The sequence below is a fragment of the Nycticebus coucang genome, chromosome 15, assembly GCF_027406575.1.
Source record: "Nycticebus coucang isolate mNycCou1 chromosome 15, mNycCou1.pri, whole genome shotgun sequence".
NCBI classification, from domain to species: domain Eukaryota; kingdom Metazoa; phylum Chordata; class Mammalia; order Primates; family Lorisidae; genus Nycticebus; species Nycticebus coucang.
Window position 1 is genome coordinate 83,438,863 of NC_069794.1, and position 21,725 is coordinate 83,460,587.

At 38.8% G+C, this 21,725-nt stretch overlaps 1 protein-coding gene across 6 annotated transcripts in view; it reads right to left on the reverse strand.

Moving 5' to 3' along the window:
• Positions 1-15,915, reverse strand: part of N4BP2L2 (NEDD4 binding protein 2 like 2) — a 96,643-nt gene extending 80,728 nt beyond the window's left edge. For 4 of the 6 annotated variants that reach the window (XR_008374582.1, XR_008374581.1, XM_053563396.1 and 1 more), the window contains exons 1-3: positions 15,727-15,915; positions 13,007-14,256; positions 755-879 (exon numbers count right to left, since the gene is read on the reverse strand). Coding sequence is in view for 4 of the 6 variants with exons in the window: in XM_053563396.1 (XP_053419371.1) it covers positions 755-879; positions 13,007-14,256 (1,375 nt within the window). In the remaining 2 variants the exon portion in view is untranslated. The remainder of the gene's footprint in view (positions 1-754; positions 880-13,006; positions 14,257-15,726) is intronic. The other 2 variants (XM_053563397.1, XM_053563399.1) reach the window with 1 other exon arrangement.
• Positions 15,916-21,725: the final 5,810 nt, after the last annotated feature.

Consider the following 21,725-nt stretch of genomic DNA (forward strand, 5'->3'; position numbering starts at 1 on the left):
TACTTGGGAGGCTGAGGCAAGAGAATCACTTAAGCCCAAGAGCCTGAGGTTGCTGTGAGCTGTGACGCCATGACATTCTACCAAGGGTGACAAAGTGAGACTCTGTCTCAAAAAACAAAAAAACCCCAAACAAAACAAAACAAAAACAATGCTTAGGCCACTCTTCTGATCAATTAAACCAGAATCTCTGGGATTGAAGTCCAGACATAATTTTTTTCTTAAAAAGTCCCTATGTGCTTTAAATGTGCAGCCCAGGTTAAGATGTGCACCCTGTTAATGATGAACAGAAATAGCCCAATGTCCTGTAAAAAATGTATTAAGTAAGTTTCTTGTGGAGCAACACCAATGAGAAAAACTTCTAATATTCATAGCCATTACAATTAGTGTTGGAAAACAGCATGAATCTCAAGGAAATACTTTAGGGGTACATAACAGTATTTGAATTTACTCATGAGATATAAAATAAAGCCTATCAAAATATCCCATAACTATAATTTTGCCACCTTGTACTGGTATACTACTCACAGTTTACAAAGTTCTCTGCTTTTTCAACACCTCCGATCAAGCTACCTCCGATCAGGTAGGGCAAGTATAATTATCATCACCTCTTACAGATAACAAAATTGCCTCTGAAAGCTATTTAAATGGCTCACAAAAGTCATTTAACTGGTAAAAAGCTAAGTCAAGAATAAAACCTAGGTCTTCTGACTCATAGCCAAATATTCTATCCCAGGAGATTTGGCCTAAAACAAACCTCTGTTCTGGTTCCAGTCATGGGCATCACCAAGTTGATTAACATTATACCTGTACCCATCTTGATGGTGAAAATAGTCATCAGTGCTGAACACAATGCCATCACGACTCTGACCAAGCAGAATTCTGTTAATGAAAGAAATCATAAAAGTGCCATTTATAAAATCTAGCATCATTAGGAATAAACCACACAGGAAAGGTTATTAAATCAATTTCTGATACTTACCTACAAGTATATAGAGAAGATAGCCAACAGAAAAGCACGAGAGCTGAACCACCTTAAAAAGTTTTCAGTTTTCAAATACTGCCTCACATCTAAAACTTACTTTTTAATTTTTTTTTCTTGAGATAGGTTCTTACTCTGTCACCCAGGCTAGCCTCAAACTCCTGAACTCAAGAAATCTTTCTGCCTCAGCCTCCAATGAAGCTAGGAACTACAGGCATGTGCTACCACACCCAACTAATTTTTCTGTTTTTTGTAGAGATGGGACATCACTCTTGTTCAAGCTGGTCTCCAACTCCTGATCTCAAGCAATCCTCCCATCTGGGCCTCCCAAAGTACTAGGACTATAGGAAAGAGTCACCATGTCCAGCCTAAGCTTTGTTTTGAAAATATGGTATCAGAAAAAAAAAAAAAAGCAAAATATGATACCAACTTAAATTTGTAAGGAACAGTGATGTTTACAAGGGGAACTCTTGTAAACATCACTGAATGTAAACTCTTGTTCCCCTTGTAAACATCACTGAATCCCCTAACCAATGACTCATAAAAGAGATTGGGAGTGTGCTGAGACAGGGAAAACACAGAAGGTAATGATTTGGCTCCAACAATAACAATGTATTTTGTTTCCCTCCTCTTCCTTAACCATTAAGCATATAATTTTGGTATGGGGGAGGGATGGAAGATAGTAGAAGGAATTAAATGTACAAGAATATTGGCCTGGGATGATTCAATAAAAAAGCAGTAAGAGGATTTCAACTATTAGAGATGACATGTCCTCAGCTTATAATAAAATCATACACCAGCATCCCTTGGTATCCATGAGGAATTGATTCTAGGACCACCCTCAAATACCAAAGCCAAAGATGATGATGAAGGCCCAGAGTGGTGGCTCAAGCCTGTAATCCTAGCACTATGGGTGGTCACAGGAGGAGGAAGGTTCACTTGAGCACAGGGTGTTCAAGACCAACCCAAACAAGGAGACCCCTTGGCTCGGCACCTATAGCTCAGTGGCTAGGGTGCCAGCCACATATACCAGAGCTGGTGGGTTCGAACCCAGCCCAGGCCAGCTAAACGACAATGACAATTGCAACAGCAACAACAACAAAAAATAGCCAGGTGTTGTGGTGGGCGCCTCTAGTCCCAGCTATTTGGGAGGCTGAGGCAAGAGAATCGCTTAAGCCCAAGAGTTTGAGGTTGCTGTGAGCTTTGACACCACTCTACTGAAGATGACATAGTGAGACTCTGCCTCAAAAAAAAAAAAGAATGAGACCCATCTTTACCAAAACCAGAAAAATTAGCTAGGTGTTATGGTGGGCGTGCCTACAGTCCCAGCTATTCAGGAGGCTGAGGCATCACTTGAACTCATGAATTTGAGGTTGCTATGAGCTAGGCTGAGGCCATGACACCATAGCCTTGGGCAACAAAGTGAGACTGTCTCAAAAAATAAAAAAAGAAAGAATGATGCTCAAGTCTCAGATATATTAAAGGGCTGTTTGCATGTAAACTATGTACATCTTCCTGTATACTTTACAGACCTAATACAATGTAAATGCTATGTAAATAGTTGAACTGTATTGTTTAGGGAGTAAGGACAAGATAAAAAAAAAAGCTGTATATATGTTTAATATAGATGGAATTGTTTTTTTGTCCAATTATTTTCATGGTTGGTTATATCCACAGATGTGGAACTACAGATATGGAGAGTAGACAGTATGTTTTATAACAAAAATAAAATCATATGTATCAAAATAAAACAATTTAAAATAAATATTTCCACTTAAAAAATTGTTCAAATTACTTCAAACAAACCAAATGAAAGTTTACATCTGGAGATTGGAGTTGGATTTCTTTTTTAAACAGCGATGATTTTTCCAAAATATACCCATGCAATATATTTGGCCTCTTATTTGCCTATATAGATAACCTAGAATATGAACATGCATTCTAAAGCAAAGCTCAATTACCCAAAACAAGATTTTGATCTTAATCCAACATACCTAACTATATTCAACAGTACCAGAAATTCAGACATCACCTTTCCTAAACAGATGCTTCCTTTTCTTCCCCACTCAATTACTTTACTAGCAGATGATTTTTAAGATGTTAATAATGGTCACGGTGGCTCCTGCCTATAATCCCAGTACTCTGAGAGACCAGGGTGGGAATATACCTGGAGCTCAGGAATTCTAGACTATGTCTCTCCTACAAACAGAAAAACTAGCTGGGGGGTGGCAGGAGCCTTCAGTTTTAGCTCTCGAGAGGCTGAGACAGGAGGATCATCTGAACCCAGGAGTTTGAGGTTGCCATAAGCAAGGCTGCCGCCATGGTACTCTATCTAGCCTGGGCAATAGAGTAAGACTATCTATAAAAAACAAAACAAAACATGTTAATAATGCTATACTACATGACTATTATAGTTTTTGTATTCAAGAAATGATTTAAAATTGTCTCAAATTAAAAAAATGATGTGGAAGAGACAGTTTATCAATATATAATCAGACCAGGTCAACATCAAACACAAACCTCTATGAAGAATATCTTCTTAAATACATAAATTATAACTAGTGTATAAGATTAGCTTGGAAAGACTTTTTCCTCTCTGACAGGACAGACTGTTCATGCATCTTTTTCAAATTCCCCGAACTATCTCAAACTATGAAGCTTTAGGGACTTTAAAAAATAACTATAGGGCGGGGCCTATGGCTCAGTGGGTGAAGCACTGGTCCCACATACCGAGGGTGATGGGTTCGAACCTGACCCCAGCAAGCTAAAACAGCAGTGGCAACTGCAACAACAACAACAACAAAAAAAAAACAGCTATATGAATCTAGGAATATCTGATGTCATACTAAGCATATGAACCAAAAGTAAGTTACTTAAGAACATTAGTATTTTCAAAATTCTTATAGCCAGATTATATCAGAACTCTCTCAGGTCAAATCAGTTAATAAAATGAATCCTCAGGATGTCAAAATTTAAGACTGTGAGTAGGTTACTATCTAATTTAGAAAAAGAAAAATCAGAACTGGGCTCAGTGACCACTTTATTTGTATTATTTCAAAACGAAGCTATCTTTTTGAGAACCTACTATATGCCAATCCCCCCCTTTTTTTTTTAATAGATGGAGTCTTATGTTTTTTACAGGCTAATTATGAACTCCTGGACTCAAGCAATCCTCCTGTCTCAGCCTCTCAAATAGCTAGGACTACAGGCATGTGCCACTCAGTCTGGCTCCAAACATTTTATATATATCTATGAACTCATTTATTTCTCAGAACAACCCTGATAATTTGATATTAAACAAATCTTGGAAGAAAAATAATTTCAGAAGTTAGGCCAACTCAGTTACAAAGATACACTGGTGAGAGACCCAAAATACCTAACCCTCAAACCAATGAGCCTTGCCTTCTGGTAATCATACCCTTGTAGCTTATCCTTCCTTCCCTGGAGTGTACTTGAATTTAGTTAGTTACTAGTTTCTAAGGAATAGAATATGGCACAGGTGATGTCACTTCTGAGACGGCAAGAAAAAAAAGTGGCTTCTGTCTCTGACTTGGGCCTTCATGTTTTCTATCTCACTTTGGAAATGAGCAGTCTTAACTAATGGAGAGAGGCCCAACTAGCAAAAGTACTGACCGCGGGAGGCCTCCAGAGCAAGGAACTAAGGCCAGTGTTGTTCACAAGGAACTGAGTCCTATCAACAATCTCATGAGAGCCCTTAGATGTAGACCCTCCCCCAAGCCAAGCCCTGAGACCAGAACACCCCTAGCCAACACCTTGATTACAGCACTGACAGATTAGTGGAATCCATCTAACTTAATGACATCTAGATTCCTCACCTACAGAAAACAGGCAATAAATGATACTTTAAACTATAAAGTTTTAGGGTAATATTGTATCACCATAAATAACCTATGTACTCTATGCTTGTTATTTCTCATTTAAGGAAGGAATAAGTGAATCTTTTTTCCCAAAACAGGCCTATAAGAGAGTTCATTTTTGTTCAGGAATGAAGGCTCAAGCCTATAATCCTAGAACTCTGGAAAGCTAAAGAAGGAGGTTCACTTGAGCTCATGAATTTGAGACCAGCCTAAGCAAGAGCAGACCCCATCTCTGCTAAAACTAGAAAAACTAGCCAAGTGTTGTGGTGGGCACCTGTAGTCTCAGCTATTGGGGAGATTGAGGTAAGAGGATTGCTTGAACCCAGAAGTTTAAGGTTGCAGTGAGCTAGACTGAGGCCATGGCATACTAGACTGGGCAACAGAGTGAGACTCTGTCTCAAAAAAAAAAAAAAAAGAGAGAGAGAGGCTTGGCACCGTAGCAAAGTGGTTATGGTGCCAGCCACATACATCAAAGCTGGCGGGTTTGAACCCAGCCCAGGCCAGCTAAACAACAAGGATAACTACAACAAAAAAATAGCCAGGCCTTGTGGGGGTGCCTGTAGCCCGTAGTCCTAGCTACTCTGGAGGCTGAGGCAAGAAATCGCTTAAGCCCAAGAGTTTGAGGTTGCTGTGAATTGTAATGCCACAGCACTCTACTGAGGGTGACGTAGTGAGACTGTCTCAAAAAAGAAAAAAATTGATAAATAAAAATGAAGGAAAAAAAAGAGAGAGAGAAAGGTCATTTTCATGGTTTTAAACACAATGATAGCCACATTAGAATGAAAAAAATTTTTCCCTGGGGCCAGGGTGTTTTATGAGGTCAAGACAGGTCATATATGCCTCACAAAGCCTTGAGATCAAAACTAGCATAAATTAAATACAATTCACATGGAAATTAATGTGTTAAACTGCACACTAATTTCTTTAATATATCCATGTACATTTAAAAGTGATTTAAAAAAATTTGAGAAAAACTAACACTTCATTGAAAGCTTTACCTCCATACTATCTTTGTACACCCCTACCCCCAAACTACTTTACTGGGGCACTTCACCCTCTAAACAGTCCTTGAATTAAGAATAAAGAGACCTGTATAAAGAAATGTATTTTTCCTCTGGAATTTAAATTGAGATCTCCCTCCTCCAAAAGTAGAGAGAGGAAAAAAAATTTCTTTCCCCAACTGTCATACATTCATTAGTGTCTATGGTTGCTATAGCAAATTACCACAAACTTGGTGGAAAACAACAGGAATTTATCTTATAGTCCTGAAAATTAGTTGTATGAAATCAGTTTGACTGAACTACAGACAAAATATATGCAGGCCTGTGTTCCATGTGGAGGTTCTCTAGAATGTGTTACTTGCTCTTTCAGCTTCTGAAGTGTTCTCTGTGGTATCGGATATAATAAAAAACATGCACGGACCTTTTTCTTCTTTTTTTTTAGTCACTTTCATTAGTGTTTGAGTCTTTACTGTGTGGCCTAAAACAAGTTTTATTTTCCAACGTTCAGCAGAAAAAAGAGGGCTGAACACTCCTGTAAGGCTAGCTACACACCTAGGTTCGTGGGCCTTTCTACCAACTTCAAAGCCAGCAGTATAGCATTTTGTTTTCTTTCTGACCTCTTCTTTCAGTCCTTACATTCATCTGACTCTGATGCTTACATGGGTCCTGCTCTGATAATACAGGATAGTACCCCATCTCAAAACCTTTAACTTAATCAAATCTGCAAAGCCTCTTTTATTATGCTAGGTATCATACACACAGGTTTTAGGGATTAAGACATAGACCTCTTCGGGGGGACATTATTCAGCCTACCACAGTAAATATCCACAATAGTTTTAAAAAACAGACAAAGATAAAACAAACAACCCTGTTTTCTCCAATTCACTCTGTACTTCTTGGCTGGAAAGAACGACCCCACTATTTTACACATTCCATGAAATCACAAAAAATTTCTGTATTTCTTTCTACATTTTTTTACTTTTAGTCCTATATCTATCCAGAAGTTATTTTTGTGAATGATGTAAGGTAGAGGGGTTTTGTTATGTTTTGTTTTTTAGGGAGGGAAGGAGAGAGCTGGGGTAAGATAGAGTTTTAAATACCTTTTTCCATATTGACAGTCAAATATCCTATTCCCATTTATTGAACATTTTTACCTGCTGATTATGTTGTAAAGTTATACATATAGTAACTTTAGTAATTATAGCAAGTTTTAAAATACTTTTTAACAGCTGGTAGGGAAAGTCTTATCTCCTTCTTTAAAGGCCCACTCCTTTAAATTGTTCTACATTTACATACCACATGAACTTTAGAATTGGCTTATCCAACTTCATACAAAAATCCTTTTGTGGTTTTGATTAAAGTTTTCACTGAATTTATAAATCAATTAGAGGGAGAAGTGACATCTTAATATTGAGTTGCCCTACCCATAAACACCAAAACTACAACCAAGCTATTAAAACTGCCTCTCCCAGAGCCATCAATAAAAACATCTTTTTTATAACTTAATTTTTATTAGGTCATAACTGTATATATTTATGGGGTACAATATGATGATTTGATATACAATGTGGAATACACCTCACTTACTTATTTTTGTGGTAAATAAAAACATCTTGAGCACTAACCAGGGCAGAGGCAGTTTAGTTTTAAAAACCATAGTGAGGTTGGGAGTAGCCCCAAGCTTCTCAAGTTTTAGTTTTAGAGCTGAGCTATGGTGGCTCACACTAGTAATCCTAGCACTCCAGGAGGCCATGGAGAGTGGACTGCTTGAGCTCAAGTGTTCCAGTCTAGCCTGAGCCAAAGTGAAATTCAGTTTCTACATATAGGAAGGCAGGGCATTATGGCAAGTGCCTGTACTCACAGCTACTCAGCAGGCTGAAGCAAAAGAATTGCTTGAGGCCAAGAGTTTGAAATTGCTGTGAGCTAAGATGACGCCACAGCACTGTAGCCAGGGGCAATAGAATGAGACTGTCAGGCACACACACACACAAAAGAGTTCTAGTTCTAGTACTTATAAGACATGTAATCTGTGATAAATTTACTGTACCATTCTGAATCCTCATCTATAAAATGAGAAATTAACATCTACCTGTTCTGAGGATAGTCCTAAAGTGTAACCTTTTAGCTATTACTACTATGACAGGGGCACTGAGCAAACCGCTGGGAATTATAAAGTTGCCAAACTTAGGTCTCTGCTTTACAATCCAGATGACTAGATTTAAAGTTTATGTTACAAGAATGACTGTAACTTAACTTGAAATACTTTAGCACAGACAGTGTGAAATCACATAGATGAATTATGCTACCCTGATCAAGAAATTATATCCCAGGGTCTTGCTAGCTTAGCACAAAGGCTACTCTCCAAAAGTGGCTATAAAAGGTTAGTACAAGTTCTTCAACTGTTTTTTTTATTTTTATTTTTTGAGACAGAGTCTGGCTCTGTCACCCAGACTAGAGAGCTATGCTGTCAGTATAGCTCTCTGCAACCTCAAACTTCCAGGTTCAAGACATCCTGCCTCAGCCTCCCATGTCCAGCTAATTTTTTCTATTTTTATTTTTTTCATGTGTGTATGTATATACAGGCATGTATATAATACACACATACATTCTGAAACAGAGTCTTACTCTGTTAACTTCAGCCTAGAGTGCCCTAGCATCACAGCTCACAGCGACCTCAAACTCTTGGGTTGAAGTGATACTCTTGCCCCAGCCTCTTGAGTAGCTGGGACTAGAGGCACGCACCACCACATCAGCTAGTTTTTCTATTTTCTAGTAGAGACAGGGTCTAGCTCTTGTGTAGGCTGGTCTTGAATTCCTGAACTCAAGCAATCCCTGCATCGGCCTCCAAGAGTGCTAGGATTATAGGCATGAGCCACTGCACCTGGCCATCAACTACCTTTTTTATCTCTAATCCACTCCAGACTTATTGCTAATATAATAATGAAATTAATGGCTTGTGAAAATACACTCTGATTGGTGAAATCAGCAGTGTACAAGAAATGTGGATTAACTAAATATTTCAAATCCCTACCCCCTCCTTACATGATCAAGGTATAAGAGTAAAATCTATTGTCTACTCAAGGGACACTCAAGGCTTGATCCCTAAACTATCCAGTGTCCAACCACTGGTGAAAGGATTTTGTTTGCCTGATCCCAACTACATAGGTAACAAAATTCTACCTCTAGGAAATTCTTGAATTTTGCCTCAAATGAACCTTTCATAAAGGTGTTGTCAGGTTCCTAAAAGGACAGAGAACTGACACTTCATAATATCTACAAAGGTTGTATGAACTGTTTTGTACTGCATACTTATAATTATTTAAAGTCTGTACTTGTGTTAGAATTTAGTCTAAGACTTAACTTTCATTAAAACTTGGAAGTATGACAGTGCCTGCGGCTCAAGGAGTAGGGTGCCAGCCCTATATACCAGGGGTGGCGGGTTCAAACCTGGCCCTGGCCAAAACCAAAAAAATAAAATAAAATGACACATGCTGACATTTAAAAAAAAAAAAAAACAAACACAAAAAACCTGGAAGCAGAGTTGTGGGGAAAGGGGAACAACTAAGCCTCATCCACTTACAACCAAATTTGCTTATGTCAATTATCACTAAATGAAAAAAATAATGCTGTCTTATATAGCTTATGCTAAATACAAAGAACGATAAAGGCAAACACTACCTAAATTCAGAAGGACTACTGAGGACTGAGATGACAAACCAAAGCCTCAAAAAGAGGCATTTAAGAAAACCTTTAAGTAAAAAGAGCCCTGAAAATGATGAACAAGCCTATCTGCTGCAGTGGAGGACACATATAAGTTCAAGTGCAGAAAGATATGAAGATGAAGAAGTGGGCAAGGACTAAATGAAGAAAGGAACTTGAACACTATACCAAAAGAATTCAAACTTTATCCAACATCCTATACTCGCTACCAAATATCAAAACTAAACATTGCTGTCTTTTAATTTAGTGCTCCAAATAGCCGATAGCTATGATTTACTGATTTTTAACCTTTTTTCCCCACTTCATTCAAATAACCAGCCCCATCTTCATTAAAAAAATATTGACAACATACAATGGCTCATGCCTGTAATACTAACAATTTGGGAGACCACGGCCAGAGGATCACTTGAGAGTGGTTCAAGAACAGCAAAGGAAGAAAAAATAAAAATACAAAAATTAGCCATACACGGTGGTAGTTCCAGCCACTCGGGAGGCTACGGCAGTGGATTACTCCAGTCTAGGAATTTAAGTTTCTACTGAAATATGAAGACTACACTGCACTCTGGCTTATCACTGGCAACAAACCAAGAGCTTGTCTCCAAAAAAAAAAACAAAAAACAAAAAACAAAAGTTTACCTAAAGAAGTACTCCTGCTTTGTTTAACCAAGCTCCCTGAAGTCAGGAGTCAGGTATAGGCCATCCAATAGATATTAAAGTGAAGGCATAGGGAAAACCCACTATTGTTTCTAACTTCTCAGTCACTTAACCTGATCTCCTACCAGTTTTTCTAACTTCTCAGTCACTTTACCTGATCTCCTACCAGTTTTTCTAACTTCTCAGTCACTTAACCTGAACTTTTATTCCTGTAGCCTCTGCTCCTTTTATAAAGTGAAAATATAGTAGAACCTCCATTGTTGACCACCTCCCTAAATTGACCTAATCTCAAGCACCACAGGTTTGTATCAGTACAGTAGGCCTAGTCCCTTCTGTTGACCAGTTTGTTACAGTAAAGAACCAACTTTACAGAGGTTCTACTGTACAACCCACCTCATTTTTATATATGAAAATACTCTGTAAACTGTAAATCACGATACAAATGATACTTGTTGGTACTACATATCATTTCCATTCTTGTATCAGATATCTATTCCTCAAACATACATATCATATATAATAACCTCTATCATCTCCCACTACAATTATGTCTTCTTGAAATTCTATTGAATTACTACTACTTTAATCACCTTTACTTTCAACATTTTCCAATATGTTGTCCCAAATTTTTTTCTTTGTTTCTTCTTACTTACTGTAGTCAAGTGGTCCTAACTAGCAGACCCCCCCTTTAGTCAATTCCCAAGTTTCAATTTTTTATTTTCTCTGATATTATATCCTAAATCTAGAAGAATATCCATTTTTGTGAGATCTCACTCTTAACTTCCATCATTTCTTTTTTCTTTTGAGACAGAGCTTCAAACTGTCGCCCTGGTTAGAATGTGGTGGCATCACAGCTCACAGCAACCTCCAACTCCTGGGCTCAAGCGATTCTCTTGCCTCCACCTCCCAAGTAGCTGGGACTACAGGTGCCCGCCACAATGCCCGGCTATTTTTTGGTTGCAGCCATCATTGTTGTTTGACAGGCCCGAGCTGGATTCGAACCCACCAGCTCAAGTGTATGTGGCTGGTACCTTAGCCACTTGAGCCACAGGCGCCAAGCCAACTTCTATCATTTCTAAAGAGTCAAAATTTCATCTCCTTTACGAACCATTAATGTAAAAGGAATCAAAATGAAAAGACCAAAATTTAAATTTGTTTGCAAAGATCAAAATTTATAATCTGCCTGGAAACGTCTATAACATAAATTAAACCTTTCTCTAAGTTCTCTTTTAATTTTTTTTGTTTTTATTAAATTATAACTGTGTACACTAATGCATTTACAGGGTTCAGTATACTGATTTGGTATACAATATGAAATGCTTACTAATTTCTCTTTTCTGAAGAAACCTTTATTTAGATTGTTAGATCATCTTACAAGTAAATATAAAACATCTGCAAAATGCTTCCTTGGACTTTCTTTTATCCTCCCTCAAAAATATCGAGTTTTCTTTTTTCCTTGTCTAGCATAAATTTTTTTTGTTTGTTTTTGAGATAGAGTTTTACTATGTCGCCCTTGGTAGAGTGCAGAAGCATCATAGCTCACAGCAACTTCAAACTCTTGGACATAAGCAATTCTTTTGCCTAAGCCTCCCAAGTAGCTTTTCATCTTTGCGAACGAATTTACAGGCACCCACCACAACGCCTGGCTATTTTTTTTATTGCAGTTGTCATTATTGTTTAGCTGGCCCAGGCCAGATTTGAACCCACCAGCCTTAGGGTATGTGGCTGGTTACACTTTGCTACGGGTGTCTGGCATAAATCTTGAATCATCCTAAATAAACTGCAAACAATCTGTATTGCTTTCTTTATGCTATTTCCACAACTGCACAAAGGTATATTGTTTTTTTTTTTTTAATAGAGACAGAGTTTCACTTTATCGCCCACTGTAGAGTACTGTAGTGTCACACAGCTCACAGCAACCTCCAACTCCCGAGCTTAGGCAATTCCCTTGCCTCGGCCTCCCAAGTAGCTGGGACTACAGGCACCCGCCACAATACCCGGCTATTTTTTTATTGTTGTTGCAGTTTGGCCAGGCCAGGTTTGAACCCGCCACCCTCGGTATGTGGGGCCGGCGCCCTGCCCACTGAGCCACAGGCACCACCCTATATATTGTTTTAAAATGTAAACAAAAACAGGAATTTGTAAAATTTTATAATACGGTAAAACATCACTACTTGTAACTCCATTCAGGCTCACTTCATCTTCCCCACATTTTAAAAAACCAAAAGAAAAAAAAAAAAAGAGTTCCCTCTACCAATCAATAGTATGAACATGGCATAATGCTTAATACATTCAAAATTCCTTTCCTTGGGTTATCTCATTTGATCTTTAAAATAATTCCAGAAAAATCAGATATCATTCATTCCGTCAACAGACAGCAAAACTTGCCCAAGGTCACGAAGTAAAATAAACAAGTTAAAACTCAAATCTTCTAACCCTGCGTCCAACTATTCTTGAATAGCTAACTCAAAGGGGAAGGCCAACATGGTTCTCAAGTAGCATTTGCTTCACCGCTATCATGGTGCACCTATTTTTAAAGCCCTCAGCAAAATAAAAACATAACTATATATACAGATTCTCCCAGATTTTTTTATCAGAAAAAATCTTTTAAAATATTTACACTGTAAGATGCTAAAGTATAACAAATTAAAAACCTTCTACTAGAAACATGAAAACATGTCACTGAACATATTCATGAACATGTCACAAAAACATATTACTTATGATTTTTAAATAATGAATTACCAAGTGTTCACTTGGTATCCTTTACTTACCGAGACAATGTTGTTTTCCCAGAACCAGGCAAGCCTCTTAAAAGAATAAGTATCTTCTGCAATTTATTTAACTTTTCCTCTTGAAAATGCTGGTTCACAAACCTGTCTGTTGCATTATGTTTGTCCATAGAAAGATCTTTCCAATATCCTTCTCTGATTTCACAGAAACCATTACTCATATATCCACCTTGCATACTGCAGTCATTTCTAGAGGGATGAATGCTACTGCTAGTCTCACAATAGTCAGTATACTCACTGCTCTGATCAAAAGTCAAACAATTCCAGTTAACATTACAACTATCTACAAAATATCCATTTTGCATTTGACAGTCATCTTGGGCTTGGAAAATACTTAATGGTGGATTCGGTGGAGCAGTAAATCTTTGAATATTTAAATGATAGTTCAAACTGGGGAGAGGAGGACCATGGGGTTCTATAAAAGGATGCATTGACTGCCATTCAGGCCTGAAGGAAGTAAAAGGAAAATCACAAAATGTAGTTATTACTTGTCCATTACAGGGATATTTGCTGGGGTCATCCTCCAAGCTCTGTTGATAACCACAATGTAACTGAAGAGCATTACTAAGCTCTTTCTTTTCTTCATCAGATTTTAAAAGATCATTATTATGGCCCTGATAATAGGGCATAAATTGTTCCTGAGGAAGTTCGGGTTCCTTACAATTGTTTTCCAAATCCTCTTTTTCATTCTCAAGCTCTTCAATTTCTTTGTAAAACTGGAATAATTCATCGTCAATCTCTGATTTCTTAAGTTTCTGTTTCTCTTTTTGTCCTCCTTTGTCATTTATACCAGTGAGGTCGTCTGCCTTATTCCTCCTTTCTTTACATTTCTTTTTCTCAGGGGGTTTGTAAATGGGTCCTATAAATGCTTTACTTGTGCTATATATCCCATCATCTGTGGACAGTAATGGAGGACCTGCAACCTGTAAAACTTGTGAATCAATGGATGCAACAACATCTGATCTATTAGCAGGCACTACATCATGTAAAGGTCTCAGTAAATCAGTAGTTTTGGTTTTTTCCTCCTGAAAAGAACTACATCCTCTGACGTCAGTGATGCTCACAGGGACCCAACCATTTCCAGTTTTCTCTTGGTTTTTGTGGAAGTCAGCACTAGTATGATGAGGAAAAATGTAAGCCTCTGCAGTTGACTTCAATTTTTTATAGCGTGGTTCACTTGTTACTTCTTCTCTAGGTCCCAAGAATTTAGCTTCAATTTCATCATAAGGCATCTGAGGAGTAAAAGAAAATCATATAATTATTAGCTAGTATTTTAAAAATCTAAGTTTCTTCACAAATAAGAAACTAGAAAGGGCGGCACCTGTGGCTAAAAGGAGTAGGATGCTGGCCCCATATGTAGGAGGTGGCGGGTTGAAACCTGGCCCCAGCCAAAAAAAAAAAAAAAACTAGAAAAAGACATTTACAGTTGTGATATAAACATCTAATGTAACATTTTCCCAAAATATTAGAGTCAAAATGTAATTTGTGTGTGTGACAGTCTTGTTATGTTGTCCCTCAGTAGAGTACCGTGGCGTCACAGCTCACAGCAACCTCAAACTCTTGGGCTTAAGCAATTCTCTCACCTCAGCTTCCCAAGTAGCTGGAACTAAAGACGCCCTCCACAATGCTCAGCTATTTTTGTTGTTGTTGTTGCAGCTGTTGTTTAGCCCTGCAAACCAACCACTGTGTCCTAACCACTGAGCTACAAAAGGTAATTTTAAAACCACCTATTAAGTACTGTCATAGGACAGTGCCCGTAGCTCAGTGGGTTGGCTGGTGAGTTTGAACTCAGCGTGGGCCAGCTGAAACAACAATGACAACCACAAGGAATAAAACAGCCTGGCATTGTGGTGGGAGCCTGTAGTCCCAGCTACTTGGGAGGCTGAGGCAAGAGAATCGCTTAAGCCCAAGAGTTTGAGGTTGCTGTGAGCTGTGATGCCACTGGAAAAAAAAATAAAGTACTGTCATAACACAATGATTTATGGGAGGGATCTCACTGAAATTAGTACCCTTATAAAAAATTTTTTTTTCATCTTTAATCTAAATGATTTCTGAATTTAGAAAGCTTAAAAAAATTTAAGCTCAGAAAATTGAATCAATAATCTGTATATTTGATGATATAGACACACAATTCTGTATTTAAAAGGAGAGTAAAACTTCCAGTTACGGGTGCCTGCACTTCAGTGGTTAGGGAGCCAGCCACATGAACTGTGAGTAGTTACAGTAAATGCGATTCCCTAATGGGTGTAGCACCTCAATTTGGACTGGGAGGGAGCGGGGGTAGGGCAAAAAAAAAAAAAAAGATACTTCTGGGAAGAGTACCAGCCCTTCTCCTCGGCCAACTCTCAGCTACTCATTTCCTCCTTCGAAATATGTGAGAAAAGTCCCAAAGAAAGGCAGGAGGGCTCCGTTCACACAGTACGGCCTAAAAACCACCTCAGCGCGGTGCCACATGACCTCCAAAGAGAGCTGCCTGGGCAAAACGACATTACCTGGTCTCTTCGTCGCAACGAAAACAAGTTCGGATCCCGTCTAGGAATTCTGGAGGTCTCTGAGGCTCAAAAGTTCACTCCAGCTTCCACGGAGCGAACAGCTAATCTGAGGGGTCCAGCCAAACCGGCGACAACCCGAGTCGCTAACGGAAGACACCGAAAAACGACGGCACCACCCCCACCCTCACTGAAAACGAGGTGTCTACTCACTTTACTCCACAGCTCTGCATCGACCTCCCAATAAAATCTTCTTCTAAAAGGACACCTTGAAGGTGAAAGGAAAGCCACAAAGCGGAGATCTGTAAGAACTAAAAGCCCAGCGGTCAGGATCGAGGTAACAAGCCGCACTCCGTACGCAAGATGGCGGCCACCTCACAGTGAACCCCGGCAGGAATGACGGTCGCGCCATGCATTGTGGGAATTGAAGTCCGCTGTTCACACGGGTGCGGTAAACCTGACTGCACGGAGACTTGGTCTCCCAGAATCCACAGCGTGGCATATGCACTAATTGGACAACAAAAGCAGGCTGGAACGATTTTTCTGGATCCGGAACCAGGAAGATATACAGAACTGTAATTTAGGCTTAAAAAAAGTAGCGACCTCGTCTGGTGTTCACCCCCAGAGGAAAAGAGAACATGGAAACCAGGCGCCGCGAAATAAATGCATAAGCTGCAGCATGTGATTTTCCGGCTTTTTGGAAAAAAGCTGATTTTCTTTTTTCAGATTAATATTAGGGTACATAAGGACTAGGTTTCATTGCTTGCATTTGTAAGGTAAAGTCCGAGCTTCACACAGGAAGCGTGCCTTATACCGGTGCGTCGTACTTTTTGGGTGGAACTTGAACTTCCTACTCCCCCCCTTCCCCCCCGAATCAGCTGATTTTTCAGAGGGTTCTCAACCTTTGGTGTTATAGTTTGCCCTGGCTTCTGCGCTATTTCATGAGGCATAATTTTAGGCTCATGCTCTTCTAAGGAAGGAGAGAATCACTTCGGCATGGCCAGAGAACAGATCTGCAAAACAGATCTGCAGCTGAGGGCGCCAACCACATACACCGGAGCTGGGGGGTTCGAATCCAGCCCAGGCCTGCCAAACAACAATGACAACTACAACCGAAAAATAGCCAGGCGTTGTGGCGGGCGCCTGTAGTCCCAGCTCCTTGGGAGGCTGAGGCAAGAGAATCGCTTAAGCCCAAGAGTTGGAGGTTGCTGTGAGCTGTGACACTATATCACTCTACTGAGGGCGACAGCTTGAGACTGTCTCAAAAAAAAAAAAAGTTTATGAGAAAACGTGTTTAGTGTCATGTTGCTGCTCTGATTTTAGAAATGTAAACCAATTGCTGAACTTTCCCATTAAAAGAGTCAGTAGGTGACAAGCGAGCGCCCGGTAAAACTAAGTGCTATGTGTTTGTTAACTTAGAAATAAATACAAACCGATCTAGTAATCCTCAATTGAGGGCCCCTTTTACTTCCCTGCCGCCTCTGCACCGTGCTTGGCTCTCCCACCCCTTATACTTTTGGATCTCTACAAGGGAGACTGCTGATCTCCTCGTATGTAAGTAATTCTTTCTATGGTTATGTATCCTTCCCCACTCCCAACATCGTAACGTTTTAATTTATAACAAAATCACAATCCGGAATATATATACATTTGATTATTTAACTAACAACTTTATGACCAAGAGTGTTTACCAAAGCAATCCACCCCCTTAGAATCTTCCTCAAATACAAATTCCCACTATGACCTTTGCCTGTTTTCCTCGTGACTACATTCAAATAATGCAGCCTCACATCACATAAATGAGATTGTGGTCTTCTCAGAGTACTCCAGAGGCACAAGACGTATGTCTGTTCTTTGTAAGGCGATAATAACCTTTATTATCCCATCAAGATATTGTCCAGCTCTTCTACAGTATATTTTTCCCCTTGAAACTAATAAGCAATCTGTGAAGTGATACTTTGAGACCAACCAGATATCCTACTCCTAATCAAACTTTGCCTTATGGTTCAGATTCTTTAAATGTCAGAGTGTTTTCTAGCTCCTTTTATAAAGAAGAGTCCTGCTAATTTATTTATTTACTATCAGCATGAATTTATGGATTCCTTTTTGTTCAAGGAGTTATAACCCATTGCTGTTCTTACTTATTTATTGTTAAAAGACTATTTTAAAAACAGTTTTAGAAGTTTAGAAGCACGGAAAAATTGAGCAGATTATACAGAGTTCCCATGTACCCCCCCACACACACACACACCAGTCCCTCAAACATAAGTGGCAATTGCCCCTGTTACTAACCTCTTAGTATAACGTACTTATATTGTTATATATTCATTATATAACATAATGTATATAATGTATATTTTATATATACTATAATGTAGTTATATTGTTATATACCATTATATATGTATTAGCTACTGTGGAAAAGGAATTCTCATATCTAAGGTCAGTTGGGTGATCTCTAAAATCTTTTCATTCATCTTGAGTGTCCTTTCCTCCATTCTAATGTTTTATAGTTGTATGTCTTCATTTTCTGACCAAAGATTAGCCAGTTGATGAAGAAATTAGAAACAAAATCTTTGCGGAGTCCCACTTTCCTAGTCCCCTTTGATCTTTTTTCTTTGAATAATCTTTAATAAGCCACATTATATTGTCTTTGCATTTTTTGCCTATGTGGGACTTTAACTTTCCCATTAATATTCTTATGGGTCAGGACTGCCCTAGGTTTTGTGCCATTTTTGACCTTTTGTATTATAGTGATAAAAATATCTGAGTCCACCAGAATGTTTCCTATGGCATGTATTTCATTTCTTTCTTTTCTTTTTTTAAATATTTATTTATTTATTTTATTAAATCATAGCTGTGTACATTAATGCGATCATGGGGCACCATACACTGGTTTTATATACCATTTGACATATTTTCATCACACTGGTTAACATACCCTTCCTGGCATTTTCTTAGTTATTGTGTTAAGACATTTACATTCTACATTTACTAAGTTTCACATGTACCCTTGTAAGATGCACCGCAGGTGTAATCCCACCAATCACCCTCCCTCCGCCCATCCTCCCCCCTCTCTCCCTTCCCTCTCCCCCCCATATTCTTAGGTTATAACTGGGTTATAGCTTTCATATGAAAGCCATAAATTAGTTTCCTAGTAGGGCTGAGTACATTGGATACTTTTTCTTCCATTCTTGAGATACTTTACTAAGAAGAATATGTTCCAGCTCCATTCATGTAAACAAGAAGGAGGTAAAGTCTCCATCTTTCTTTAAGGCTGCATAATATTCCATGGTGTACATATACCACAATTTATTAATCCATTCGTGGATCGATGGGCACTTGGGCTTCTTCCATGACTTAGCAATTATGAATTGGGCTGCAATAAACATTCTGGTACAAATATCTTTGTTATAATGTAATTTTTGGTCTTCTGGGTATATACCTAGGAGAGGAATTATAGGATCGAATGGCAGACCTATTGTTAGATCTCTAAGTGTTCTCCAAACATCTTTCCAAAAGGAATGTATTAATTTGCATTCCCACCAGCAGTGCAGAAGTGTTCCCTTTTCTCCACATCCATGCCAACATCTCTGGTCTTGGGATTTTGTCATATGGGCTAATCTTACTGGAGTTAGATGGTATCTCAAGGTAGTTTTGATTTGCATTTCTCTGATGATTAAGGATGATGAGCATTTTTTCATATGTCTGTAGGCCGTGCACCTGTCTTCTTCAGAGAAGTTTCTCTTCAAGTCCCTTGCCCAGCCTGAGATGGGATCACTTGTTCTTTTCTTGCTTATATGTTTGAGTTCTCTGTGGATTCTGGTTATTAAACCTTTGTCAGAGACGTAACCTGCAAATATCTTCTCCCATTCTGAGGGCTTTCTGCTTGCTTTACTTACTGTGTTCTTGGCTGTGCAAAAGCTTTTTTAGTTTGATCAGGTCCCAGTAAAGTATTTTTGAAGTTGCTTCAATTGCCCGGGGGTGCGGGGGAGGTCCTCCTCATAAAATATTCGCTCAGACAGATTTCTTCAAGAGTTTTCCCTGCACTCTCTTCTAGTATTCTTATAGTCTCATGTCTTAAGTTTAAATCTTTAATCCAGTGAGAATCTATGTTAGTTAATGGTGAAACGTGTGGGTCCAGTTTCAGTCTTCTACTGGTCGCCAGCCAGTTCACCCAGCACCATTTGTTAAATAGGGAATCTTTTCCCCACTGAATGTTTTTAATTGGCTTGTCAAAGATCAGATAACGGTAAGTAGCTGGATTCATCTCTTGGTTCTCTATTCTGTTCCAGACATCTACTTCTCTGTTTTTGTGCCAGTACCATGCTGTTTTGATCGATTTATAGTATAGTCTGAGGTCTGGTAGCGTGATTCCTCCTGCTTTGTTCTTATTTCTGAGTAATGTCTTGGCTATTCAAGGTTTTTTCTGATTCCATATAAAATGAAGTATTATTTTTTCAAGATCTTTAAATATGACAGTGGGGCTTTAATAGGGCCAAACATCTTATTCAATTATGCTTTACTGATCACAAGGCCCAAGACCATTGCCGATCAAGTTGGCCCCTGCTCTGTCCTCTTTCCCACGCTTAAGTCCCACATTCACAGCTGCCTATTAGGAATCTCTAAAAGACTCCACTCCCTCAGACTAAACATAACTAAAGTGAAAAAAATAGTCCTCTCCTCTCATTCTGTCCTACTTGTGCTAATTTTATTGAGGATGCTTAGCACAAATTCACAGTTCTTCTCACTTGTCCACACACACTCATGCTGCTGTTGCCGTGTGCGAAGTCCCAATATTCAGTCCACAACCAACTGCCATCCCAGAAACAGAAAACCTGGAGTTATATCATTATAAGTGGAGACATATAAGAGACCATCAGATCGGATGTGTGAGCACCTATCTTAAAATGCTGTCAGAGCTGTAACCCCCATCTCATCCCTGAGAACCTTCCAAAGGCATTCTTTCAAATGCCATGAAGATCTATTTACCTTTCCTGTCCTCCAGTTTTAACAACTTAGCCAAGCCAAGGGAATGAATCAAAACCGACTTACAAAAAGAGTGAGGTTTCAGAAATGGAAACAGCCTGGGGACCACCTCAGTAGAACACCACGAGTGTTCAAGTGTAAGGCCTGATACCTGTGACACATAGTGATTCAGCATTTTATCCCTCTATAGCCTTATAAAAGAGAAGGCTTGTTCACGAGAAGATGGTAGGTTCACAGCACTGGAATGTTGCAAGAGAGTAAATGAGCGCAGTAACCCTAGGACGGGAGGCTGCTGCTCACTGCTCAGGCACTGCAGCATCCTCCTGAGGCAGCAGAGAGACAGTTCCCAAAAAAACTGGGAAGGTAAATAAAGAAGTAGAAGTCAGATAACAGCTCAAAAACCCAGTGCTAGGAGCTTAGAGCTTTTTATTCTTTTAATATTAATATATTTACAAAGAAGTGTTTACCTTCTCATCTTCCACAGCTAAGTTAGGTGAAGAATTTAATTTCCAGAGGAGAATCCTACACTGGGATGTATCTATGGCTTAGTGAATGTAAAAACTACTGTTTGGCTTCCAGTTTAAAATGGAAGCCAGGAAGGATGCTATGAATGGACCAGACACTTTGAGGAACTTTTTGGAAGGTATAAACTGATGAGATTGACCAAACATAACATGGAGGGAGCTGGAACATATTCTTCTTAGTAAAGTATCTCAAGAACGGAAGAAAAAGTATCCAGAGTACTCAGTACTATTATGAAACCAATTTATAAATCACCCATACTTTCACATGAAAGATAAAACACAACTATAGCCCAGGATGAAGGAGGGAAGAGGAGGGGGAAGACGGGGAGGTTGGATGGAGGGAGGGTAAACGGTGGGACCTCACCTATGGTGCATATTGCAAGGGTACATGTCAAATCTATTAAGTGTATGGTATAAATGTCTTAACACAATAATTAAGTAAGTGAGGTGAAGGTTATGTTAACCAGTTTGATGTAAGGATTCCAAATTGTATATAAAATCAGCACATTGTACCCCTTAATTGCATTAATGTATACAGTTATGATTTAATAAAAAAAATTTAAAAAGACATTGACCAAACATAAAGTTTATAATGCTGTACAATAAATTTCACATATTTAAAATCTACAATTTGATAAGTTTCAACACACATACTCACCTATGAAGCCAGTAACAAATAGATTTTAAAAAGCTATCTAT